Source organism: Polypterus senegalus, chromosome 3, assembly GCF_016835505.1.
Source record: "Polypterus senegalus isolate Bchr_013 chromosome 3, ASM1683550v1, whole genome shotgun sequence".
Taxonomy (NCBI): Eukaryota; Metazoa; Chordata; class Cladistia; order Polypteriformes; family Polypteridae; genus Polypterus; species Polypterus senegalus.
The window spans coordinates 11,252,638-11,265,363 of record NC_053156.1 but is presented as its reverse complement, the minus strand read 5'-3'; the positions used below and the strand labels follow the sequence as shown (position 1 = coordinate 11,265,363).

General features: G+C 42.2%; 1 protein-coding gene across 1 annotated transcript in view; it reads left to right on the top strand.

Annotated features, from left to right (window-relative positions):
* os9 (OS9 endoplasmic reticulum lectin) overlaps positions 1 to 12,726 on the top strand; it is a 113,823-nt gene that overhangs the window by 60,687 nt on the left and 40,410 nt on the right. Inside the window, 1 exon segment of the mRNA XM_039749597.1 lies at positions 2,936 to 3,034. Coding sequence (XP_039605531.1) covers positions 2,936 to 3,034 — 99 coding nt within the window.

Below are 12,726 nucleotides of genomic sequence, written 5' to 3'. Positions count from 1 at the left end.
CGCTTCAGCTGCCTTGCCGAACACTTACTGCGTTAATCAAGTCTAGCTCATGATGCTGCAAGTTATTGCGAAGCTAGCTCACACGATGCTGAAGAGAAAAGTTGATTCTGAAAATAGAGCCTGAAAAAAGAGTCTCTCTCAGTATGTTCCTGCACTGCCATCATTGTGTATGGATGGAAATGAAGGTCCTCCGGCAAAATCAAAGACGTGTTGGAAATGCCTGAGCCAGAAGCACACTGAACGTCTAGGAGACTGAAAAATGGACGCCTTCACAGCTTGGATGTTTACAGGCATTCATTCGTACAGCCTGAGGACATCCTGGAGATTTTCTGTTCAATGTTCTACCCATCTGTCTAAATTTAGAATCGTTTTCTGATTTAGGGCGTCACTGTTAGGAGGAATACTGAAGTGCGTTCAGAAGGCGCGTGGCGTAGTGATGATGGATTCATTGTTTTTTGAAGAACACTTTGACAGCCAAAGCAACGGTGCACACCGGACAAAGGCATGTGGCCTGCCGACTGAAAACTACAAGGGGTCGCCTATCAAAAGAACACCCCACCCACTACCTTGTGCAATGATCTTCAGAAATGGGGTACTTCATTTTGTATTTTTTTTGTTTGTTCCCACCAATGTTAAGATTTTAAAGGATACAGAATTTCAAATTATTATAAGACATTTTTATTGAGTTACATTATACAGTATACTACATTGGTTGTCAAATGGCGCTTTTCCACTGCATAGTACGGCACAGCACGGTTCAGTTCAGCTCACCTTGGTTCGGCTTGGTTTGCGTTTCGACTGCAGTTTAGTACCGCTTTAGAGTGGGCGGATTATTCACGTGTCTTTACAGTTGCGCCGCCTCTACTGCAGTGACACCGTGGAACTTTTACAACAACACGCAGACAACGACAACACTTTAGCTCGACGACGCGCAAGGGTAAGCATCTAAAAATAAAGCACATCACTAGCTAACTTTTATCACAGTTGCAAAACATAAAATGAACTTAACTGCCAATGTAACATTAAAATGCTGATTCTGTATATCACAGATCTTCCACATTTTGCAAAAAAGTCGCCGCAACAGACCATCTGTTTGGACATTTAACCGTGCTTCAGAGTGGTGGGATGTGATTGTTCCCGGTTTTACAAACACTCAGTGGCTGGAGAACTTTCGAATGTCTGAGGAAACATTCATCCACTTATGCAACAAACTGCGTCCAGCGATGGAGAGACGGGACACAAACTTCCGAAGTTCCGCGTGTGTGTACCTTTTAAAGAAAAGAATAGCCAGTGACGCAGTAATGACGATTTTCTCCGGCCAATCAGTGACCAGCAGAGTTTACACGTCACGTTTTGGTAACGGTTCGGCGCGCTTGGAACCTCGGCTGAGGTGGTACTAAAAAAAGGACCAGGAACTGTGCCCAGTGGAAAACCCACCAAAAGTGAGCTGAACTGAACCGTGTCGTGCTGTACTATGCAGTGGAAAAGCGCCAAAAAATGGTATGGAACTTTAACACTTATTATATAGGAGTTTGAAATGTTGGTACTGTGATGGTCCTAATGTGTTGGGAGGACCCCTGAAGACTGTGGTGGGAATGTCCTCAGAGCAACGGGCAATCTGCTGGACTGCGGTCAGGCTTTGGAAGGTGGCTGAGAGAGTGTTGGGGACAAGAATCTGCAAGCAAGTGAAAGTTTAACAAATGCACTTTGGTTTCACGACTGAGAAGGAAGCAGCAGATTTTTGTTATCTGGTAAATGCAAGAAAAGAATCAAGTGAAAGGAACGAAGCTGCCTGATGAATCTGTGGATCTGGAGAGGGCATTTGACCGGGCATTCTTCATATGAGAGGTGGTACTTCGAGAAGGTTAGCTATGGATGACCGGTTAGTGTGTGGTGAAACTGGCCAACAAGGAGGGGCAAACTGTGGTCAGGACAGCAGTTGAGACACAGTGAAAGTTTGACGGGGAATGTGTAGAGCCGCGGTGGGGATCGGTTCCGAGTTCATTGGGAAGTGTGTGAAGGACTGCTACACGAGCTCTTGTATGCTGATAATCTCATACTGATGCTAAATATCAACGCAGAAAATATTAAAATGGTACAACAGAAAGCAAATTTGGAAGCAGAAGCCCTCAAGGTAAATGCAGGAAAGCCCAAGAAGATGGTAGGTGGACAGCCGCGCAGTGTATGTGGCAGACGTGCTCAGTGTCAGAACGGTGGACTGCACATTCTCTATATTCCATGCTATTCTTATTCTTAACTTTAAATTTAACTTTAAAATATCAAATGACAAAAGAGAGTTAAGTGCCATTTCATAATTACAAATGTTTCTAAAATCTAATGCTAAATCTCATACCATTGCACATTTTATACACTTGGGTCCACAAGTATTTGGACAGTTTCTCTCTCATAATTTTGGCTCTGTAAACCACTAAATCACAGTGGATTTGAAATGAAGAAATATCGCGTGACTGAAGTGTCGACTTTCACCTTTAATTCAAAGGGCTAAATAAATAAATATTTTATGAGCCATTTAGAAATGACTGCCATTTTTCTGCATAGCCCAAACCACCCCACCATTTCCAGGGCTGTTCCATAGCCAGGTGTGAGCAGGCGGACTGCATATTCTGTCTATCCCATGCTATTCTTAGGTTTGCTTTTGGGGACCCCTGAAATTGAACCTGTCTTGATTGCGCTGTATGAGTGCATTTAAGCCTTGTTATTGTTGTCCACTAGAACAATAGTTTTTTAGTCACTGAAATGTAAAGACAGTCTAACAGTCATTTCTTGAAGCTCAGATTAGCGGGCACAAAGGCACTGGAGGGCACCATTCACCTGGTATAACACAGTATTAGTGGGCAGAACTGTAAACCTGTTGATGTTGTGCTTCATGCCCGAGTTTGCTGTACTGACCTCTGTCTTGTGGTATCTCTTTAAGGCCTCCAAGCAACACCGACTCAAGCGCTATCATAGCCAAACCTATGTCAACGGATCAAAGTGCGACCTGAATGGAAAGCCAAGGGAGACTGAAGTGAGAGTGAGTACTTAACGTCACATTACGTTTATACAGCATTGCTCTGAGGTGTTACGCAACACTTTATTCTATGCCAGGGTTTGCCAACTCCAGTTCTGGAGAACCTCTGTGGCTGCAGGTTTTCATTCTAACCCTTAATGAGTGACCTGTTTATGTTGCTAATTAACTTCTTTTGAAGTCATTTTAATTGACCTGCTCTTGAAGACTCGGACCCCTTAATTGTTTGTTTTTCCTTAATTAGCAGCCAAACAATAATGAGAATACAAAATGAGCCAAAACAACTGGTGTCCACCATACAATATGAAAATTAAAGAAAGATGAAGGTCTCCAGAATGTTGGACTGCTCAAAACATGTTAACAGTGTGCTCTTAGAAAAGAGAAAATCAACAATTTCAGAAATGTCTGCCATTGCACAATGAGAGCAGCAACAAGCCACGGAATTTAAGAACGGGTTTAATTAACAACAAGAATCTGCGCCTGATTAAGCAACTGGTTAGAGTGAAATTGGTTGGAGTTTGAGGCTCTGACTTAGTTGGTTTTCTGTTGGCTCACTTCACTTCACATTTCATTTCTGTTTGGGTGCCATTTAATGGCAGAAATGAAGCAAATTCAGAAGAACGATGAAGAAATCTTAAAAAAGCAATTCAATTTAAGTGAATTCACAAGAAATTAATTAGCAGCACAAACAGGGTTAGAATGGAAACCCACAGCTGCGGTGGTCCTCAAGGACCGGAGTTGGCCACCCCTGTTTTATGCATTGTCCCAAAACCATTCATACTAAACTTGATATATTTGTGTGTTTTCTGGATTGGGGCCTTGCACAGGTCTGACCCTCATAAACCTACCTGTTCCTGCTGAGGCCCGAGCCCAAACCTGCCGCCTTCACTCATATACTGTATGTACTGTAAATGTGTGTTGCCTGACTTTTTTTTTTTTTGCAGTCATTTTTGTTGCAGTAAAGTGGAGATGGTTGTGTACATCTTTGTGACAGTATGTGTTTGCTCCTGCTTTCTGGTTGCTTCTGAAAGCCTCTTGAATCCGGAAACACCAATAGCGTACCAGAGGATGAGCTGGGCAATTGAGGGCACCTACAGTTGGCAAAGGGCTTGGTGTGAATTGTTTATGTGCTTTTATTTAATACAATAAAATAGTCTCCAGAAATGCAGTGCAAAGATCTTCAATAAATAAATCCATCAAATCTCTGACAGTCTGTGAGTTAAATAAATAGATAAATAAATAATCCCATATCAAAACTGGAATAATATCAGACAGCCATCGGGTCCTTATTCTTCTTTCTCCTGAGCCCAGCATGTCCTCTTCTCTCTTGTCTACCCACCTCATCTGACAGATTGCCGAGCAGCTGCGGTCCACACTTGTGACTCCCGTCGACAGCTGTCAGACCGCTCAGAGCCATCTGTCCTCCTGTCTTTCCCCCACACTCTCCTAGCATTTTTGGGATCCCTGGTTTAGAGGGCACCACCACCATCATACCCACTCCTCCATTAAATCACTCACTTCTTCGAGGGGCTACCAACCGCTCTCCCTCTACTTCTCAAACTAGGCTCAGGCACCCACTCAGGTCTGTTTTTTTTTTTCTTTTTCACAACCCTGTGGGATGCTGGTGCACCAGTCATGGCTCTGGCACTCATGAGGGAACAGGTGAGTCTGCACACAGATATATAATCGCCCTCACTCTACATCTGCCATGTTACCTACGCCCCACCCGAAAGTGCGAGCGCATTATCTATTTATTTAAAATACACATGACACAGACCTGCTACCTCACATCCTTGCTTAGCCTGTTCATTTCAATATAGGCCATGAAAGACTGCAGCCCACCCCAGTAGCCTGGGTGAAATGGGACAACTACCCATAGACAGGGGGCTGCTTCTCCTTAGGGATTTGGTGCCTTTGGGCTCATTTACACCTTGCAGTCCCCTAAACTGGGAGCCCATGGAATGTGGAAGGAAGCAATTGTGCACTTGAGCAATTGAGTAAACTTGTGTGCATTTGTTCTGCCAAGGATTACACAAAATTTTACAACATGCCCATTCTTTGCCCACATGCTTAGGTTTCCTATGCGGCCAAGTCGTGCCTCTCAAGTTCGGTCATGGCTGTCCTCTCATGCTGCAGGCTTTCATCCCAAGCAACTTCTGCTTTTCATTGGACTTCTACCTTAATCAAACCAGCAGCTTTTGCCCAGTCATGTTTGGTGGCAATGAGAAATGACAAAAGTGGGTTTTCTACATCTTATAGGAACATAGCAAGTGTTTAAGTGTACTACATTCAAATATCTGAATGTGTGATTATCTTTGCTTTTGAAGGTTTTTCTACTCTTGTAGTTCTGGATATTTAAGGCATTATGTAGTAACTAGACATTAAGCCCGTTACAATAACGGGCGCTAGAACAGTAGTGCATAAACATTAGTAGGAACAGTCTATATTAAATGGCAAGGGACCTTGACCTCATTCTGTTGTTTGTCTTAAATTTTTTTTTTTTTTTCAAAAATGTTTCTGCAAGAAGCCTAAAGTAAAATAATAATAAAAATAAAATAGAAACGTATATGACAACGCAGTAAGTATAATTAATATTGCCTTAGTGTAAAACTTTGTAACAATCTGTAAGACACAATATCTCAAGAAGATATTTATGAAAAACTTTCTATTTTGTTTTACCTCATGAAATGTTTCTATAAAACTTCACTACAGACAACATTCTGAGTCTGGCAACAGTTTGCCTTGTTCAGGACCATCTACAACCTGGACAACAACATCTGGAAAACTTCTAACTCTTGATAATGCAACATATAACTGAATACTGGATCTGGAAAGTAAATGGCAACTTTCTGTAAGGTTTGCTCTTCTGAGTCTCTCTCTCTTTTAGCGTTTTTCTGACGCTCATTTTCTTTTTCTTCAATCCATCTATTTGCTCGTATTTTTCTTTGTCTTTTAGCGTTTCTTTTGTTGATGTTTACTTGTTGAGCTGACTGTTCTTCCAGGAGATGTTTCTTATATAGGATTTGATTGTCTTTGTCTTTTGTCCTACTTGACATGTCCTTTTTTTTTTTTTTTGGGGTGGGGTAGATACGTCCGTAATATTTTCTCTTACTGTAATACTGACTTGTATGTGGCTGTAATATGCGTCACTGTATTGTGCGTCTTTAATTTTCTCTCACAGTAATACTGGCTTGTATTTCCATAAAATGCCTTTAATTTTCTCTGACAGTAATACTGGCTTTGTTGTCTGTAATATGACTTTAATTTTCTGTCACAACATTGAGCAATCAGCAGAGTGTCCCCAGCAACTGATGTAATGTGTGGCGTGCAGCTGATAATCGTGCCTGTGGCGTCTCCCCACCAAGTACTGTTTAGTTCCCCAGCAAGTATTTTAATCTGTGCTGGCGTGCAGCTGATTATTGTATGTGTGGCGTCTCCCCAGCAACGGATTTTATGTGCACTGCCGTGATTACCCAATCAGCACTCTCCCCAGCAATGGTGTCCTTTATTTCTTATCATGCTCGGCCGTGGGAAGGCCATTCACTGGGTGCCCAGCTTCCAGTGTGTGTGTGTCCACGGTGCCGTGCGCATGGGCCGGGCACAACAACAACAACAAAAACATTTATTTATATAGCACATTTTCATACAAACAGTAGCTCAAAGTGCTTTACATATTAAAGAATTGAAAAATGAAAGACACAATTTATAAAATAAAATAAATCAACATTAATTAACATCGAATAAGAGTAAGGTTCAATGGCCAGGGGGGACAGAAAAAACAAAAACTCCAGACAGCTGGAGAAAAAATAAAATCTGTAGGGATTCCAGACCATGAGACCCCCTGACCAGTCCCCTCTGGGCACGACGCGATGCACAGCGCGGTCCGCGCATGCGCACTTCACCAGAAGACACACACACACACAGGGACACCTGGACGCACGCACACAGGAGTTTTATTAAAGAGGATGGGCGCATTAGTAAGTCTGACACTGAAGAAGCAGCAGCAGCAGCCCTCATGTGCTTTGCTTATCGTTAGTTGATATTATTAGGATACAATTGTTAAAGCAGGAATTGCAAAGTAATAGGAAAATGACAAGAGAGAGTTAAGTGCTATTTCAAATGTTTCTAAATTCTAATGCAAAATGTCACACCATTGCACATGTATACTCTCTATACAGTGACACAATTTTCAAAATTTTGGCTCTGTACATCACCACAGTTGATTTGAAATCAAGAAAATATTGCATGATGGAAGTGTTGACTTTCAGCTTTAATTCAAAGGTCAGTTAGTCATCCTCCAACCCACTGTATCCTAACACAGGGTCACGGGAGTCTGCTGGAGTCAATCCCAGCCAGCACAGGGCACAAGGAAGGAACAAATCCCGGTCAGGGCACACACACACACCCACTATGGACAATTTAGGATCACCAATGCACCTAACCTGCATGTCTTGGGACTGTGGGAGGAAACCCACGCAGGGAGGATCCGGGAAGCAAACCCAGTTCTCCTTACTGCGAGGTTTAACAGAAATATTTTATGAGTCATTTAGGAACGACAGCCATTTTTCTGCATAACCACCCAACCCCACCACCACCACCATCATCATTAGTTCATTAACTGTTAAGCAGGTAGAGGGTCTGCCGTTGATTCCAAGTGTGGAATTTGCACGTGGAAGCTGTCACTCCGAAATCTCAATACAGTATGAGGTCCAAAGAGCTGTCTGTGTAAGTAAGTGGAGGCCATCAGCAGGCTGAGAGAACCAAACAAACCCTTTAGAGAGACAGCAGACGCACCAGGAGCGGGCAAGTCAACCATCTGGCACATTCTGAAAGACCAGGAGCACCCTGGTGAGCTCGGCAACGCCAGAAGGTCTGGACAACCACAGAAAATGACTGTGCTGGATGATCACAGAGATCTGTCCTTGGTGAAGAAGAAGAAGAACCCCTTCACGACATGTAGCCAAACCAAGACCACCCTCCGCAGTGGGTAGGCCTGTCCTTGCCAAAGTCAACAATGGAGAGAAGACTTCATGAAAGTAAAGACAGAGGGTTTACCACAAGGTGCAAACCACTTGTGGACCTCAAGCATAGGAAGAGCAGGTTAGACTTTTCCCGAAAATACTTTTTAAAATGCCAGTCCAGTTTCCTTTAGACAAATGAAACTAAGATCAGTACACACCAGAATGATGGATAGAGAAGAGTATAGAAAAGGGAAGGAAAGCCTTCTGGTCTGGTGAGTACCACATCTGTGAGACACGGTAGAGGCCGTGTTATGGCCTGATCCTGTGGAAGTCGGTCACTGGTGTTTGTTGATGATAGGACCGCTGACAGAAGCAGCAGGATGATTTCTGAAGTGTAAAGGGCGCCATACTGTCTGCTCAGAGTCTGATAAATGCTGCAAAACTGACAGGACGACACTTCACAGTACAGATGGACAACAAGCTAAAACCTACTGGGACAGCAAACTAAGGGCTTTACAACGCAGAGTAGTGGAAGATTCTTCAATGGCCAAGTCCATCAACTGACCTCAACCCAACTGGACATGCAGTTCACTTGCTGAAGACAGAAAGGCCAACAAACAAGCAAACACAGGACAGGCCTGGCAAATCATAACTTGGGCTCAGACTTTCAACCAAATATTGACAATGATCGTTATATTTATGATTGTATTAGTTTGTCCAAAGACTTTTGAGCTCCTGAAAATAGAGGGGACCATGTCTTTTTTTATAAATGGCTCATATGATGTTTTTGTTAAACCCTTTGAATTAAAACTGCTAGTCTACAATTCAATCACATCTTGATTGCTTTATTACAAATCCATTGTGGTGTACAGAGCCAAAATCATGACCGTTGTATCACTGTCCAAATATTTATGGCCACATTGAAATTGCCTTGTTGTTTTGAGAATTAAAAATTAAAAGACCAGCTAATTTAAGCAATGCAATCAGTTTGCAAGTTAAATGGCACAATGATGATGACACTGGAAGGAATTGCAGGTTTCCCCACAACTGAATTTGTTAGAGGTAACTAATAGATCTGTTGTATAAATAAAGTGTCTGTCTGTCTGTCTGTGCCTTTCACATCTCTCTGTCTCTCTCTCAACACTCAGTTCAGTTTGGTTAATTTACTTCTTCTTGATTATTTAACAGCTACCTTCCTGAAGGAATGCCGGCCAATAGCCTTTTGGGTTTTGTAGGTCTCCTGTGTGATTTTTGGTTTCAAAATGAAGCAAAATGACCTGCTATAGTTGTTGGGGTTTGATTCTCTCTCTCTCTCTCTCTCTCTCTCTCTCTCTCTCTCTCTTTAATTCAACTCATTTTTTTAATTCTTAACTAGCTGTCTTATCCTGCTTTGCAGAGATTATTTTGTAAGACAGTGTTGTGTCAGTTTTATAGTATCGTCAGTTAACTGGGTGCATCATTAGAACAATCTGGATGAGAACGGGCCACTCCGCTCACCAAAGCTCGCCAGTCCTGTCCAGTTAATTCTTATAAAGTGACATCAAGTTGAGTTTTGAAAGCCCCTAAAGTCCTCCTGTCTTCCATACTACTTGGTCTCTTATTCCAAGTGTCTGTCGTTCTTTGTGTAAAGAAAAACTTCCTAATGTTTGTGTGTGTGACATTCACCCTTTCCAGCTGTGTCCCCGTGTTCTTGATGACCTCATTTTAAAGTCACCGTCTGATCCACTGCACTGATTCCCTTCATCATTTTAAACTCTTCAGTCAGGTCTCCTCTTCATCACTGTAAAGGCTCAGCTCTTTTCATCTTCATAACTCACCCCCTGTACTCTCAATCAGCCTCGTCGATCTTCTCTGGACTTTCTCCAGTGCTGCTGTGTCTTTATGGAGTCATAAACTGACCACAGGACTCCAGATGAGGCCTCACCAGACCCTCCTGTGACTTGTACTCCACACGTCAAGGCGCTATATAACCTGAGACTCTGTTATCCTTCTTTATGGCTTCTGAACACTGTCTGAAAGTTGATAGCTTAGAGTCCACTACGACTCCTAAATTCTTCTCATAAGGTGGACTCTTGATTTTCAGACCCCCCATTGTGTATTCAGCCCTCACATTATTAATAAGTTGGAGTGCAAGTAATGCTGTTTTGATTTGCTTTTTTTCTGACAGACCAGAAGGAAGTCTCTCTTCATATATTTAATCGGCCTCTAAAGTTAGACTTGATGACTTTAAATGAGTGTCTGCTCTCATACAGTGGAACCTTGGGTCACGAACGTCTCTGAACAAATCGTGTTCCGACCAAAAAGTTCGACAAACTTTTGCGTCTGTTCCCGACCACACACTCGAGTGACGAGCAAGCCAGTTTCCCTTCCGGTTCGTACGCACCGATTTCCGCACATGTTCTGTCTCTCCCTGTACAGTATATTGTTCTCAGTCGGACGTGCGTGCATTCGCTGTGAACTCTTTGTGCTCTATTTCATGTGCTTTTGCATTCATTTTGCAATTAACCACGGCCTCTAAGCAAGTGAATAGTGGTAGTGTTGGTGAGAAGAAAGGTTCTAAGACGAAAGGTTGAAATCGAATTAAAGAAAAATTATTGAAAAGTATGAGTGTGGCGTTCGTGTTACTGATCTTGCGGCCGAGTACAAGAAGTCAAAATCTACGATTTCAACTATTCTAAAGCAGAAAGAGGCCATTAAAGCAGCTGATGTTGCAAAAGTTGTTACAGTGTGAACCAATCAGAGGCCTCAAGTGCTGGAAGAGGTGGAAAAACTGTTAGTGTGGCTGAACGAGAAGTGACTTGCAGGGGACAGCGCAAGTGAGGCAATAATATGCGAGAAAGACAGGAAGGCTCATGGTGATTTGCTGCAAAACTAGCCTTCTACAAGTGGCTAGTTCTTCCTCCTCACTTCCTTCATGCTAGAACTCGACTCATGCAAGGTTAGTTTTCTTGGTTGTTTATGGTTAGGTTTTGTATAAATTAAGGATTTTTCAAATTTTCCTTTTTTTCCCTATGCTTAAAACTCCTTTAAAAAAAGCGTTTACAGCGAGCAGTTCGTAAGGCTGTAGCACGAACTCTTGCAATGTTAGTTTTCTCTGTTCAAGGTTTTCTCAGTGTTATTCAATGTTTTTAAATTTAGTTTACTATTACGCTGTGCATTCTGTGGTGTAATTAACTATTTTTGTGCTTAAAAATCTTTAAAAATAAATATACAGTGGAACCTCGGTTTACGAGTGTTTTGCAAGACGAGCAAAAATTTTTAATAAATTTTGACTTGATAAACGAGCGATGTCTTGCAATACGAGTAGTATGGATACACTTTGTCTGCTGAGCGTCATGTGATCACAACTGAGCTGATGGTTCTCTCTCTCTCCTTAGCTCGCTCGCCCATCTCTCTCTCTCTCTCTCTCTCTCTCTCTCCCCTCTTGAGGGCAATCGTCTCCTATTCTCCGTCTGAGTCTGTGTGCCTCACTCATATAGTCAACATCCGTACGAGTGTATACTGTTTACTACAGCATTGTGACTGTGTGTGTGTGTGTGCTGTGAAGTGCGAGTTCCCGTCTTGCGCCCCAAAACACGAAGCTGAGTCTCAGTACTTTAACAACACCAGTTTTATTCAGCTTGAAACGGCAACAGTGCTGTTATTTATTGTAGCAGGATCTTTATAATGTTCCATGTATGACCCATCGACAGCAGTCACTTATAGCATGTCTTTGATCTTTTTGGATGCATTTATACGACGAACTGCTACAGCACTGGGAGACTGCGATTACTTTGGGACGCTCTTCCACGTGTTGTCCCGTTGGGTGGACTCCCACATGAGTTTAGAAATTCGCTCACACCAGCCATGATTCTTTTTAAAGGTAAAGTGTAGGTTAAATTGTATTATGTGTTTTACTTTATATTTTGTATTAATCATTTTTATATGAATAGTTTTGGGTTGTGGAATGAATCATCTGAGTTTCCATTATTTCTTATGGGGAAATTCGCTTTGATATACAAGTGCTTTGGATTACGAGCACGTTTCTGCAACGAATTATGCTCGCAAACCGAGGTTCCACTGTATTTACATACAGCGCGTATGGTCTGCAACAGATTAATTGCATTTACATACAATCCTATGGGGTAAATTACTTTGGGTCACAACCAAATCGGGTTACGACCAGAGTTTTGGAACGAATTCCGGTTGTGACCCGAGGTTCCACTGTATACTGAAACCCAGCCTCCCTTCGTGTGGTAAGGATAACTGAATTGTCTTGCAGGCGGATTTGGTGTAAATGGGGGGGAAAAAATGTGAAATTGGTAGATAATTTGAGGTGCGGGTAATGAAACCTGGAAGTGTGCAACAACATGCTACCGTCAGTAAGTGTGCAACGTGGAGTAAATTGGAAACTGTTTATTATTACCTGGTAGTGTTGTCATGGCAACTGGACTTCTTTCTTCTTAGATACCTAAGAAGAAAGAAGTCTAGTTCCCATGACTTAACTACCAGGTAATTTCACCAGGATGACTGAGAATCTTCACAGACTGTTTATTATTACTGAGCCTTCTGATATCCATAAAGAGATCTGCCACTAGAGGGCGCACAAGCTTTGAAAATCCTAAAGTTTGTAGTGTTTGCTTTTTTACTCGCATAAGAAGGGCAGTTTTGTAATCAAGACGTCAAGATTTTGATGAATCTTGACATTTTATAAAATATGTCTCTGTGTGTGTTAAAACACGATAACTTGAGTGCACT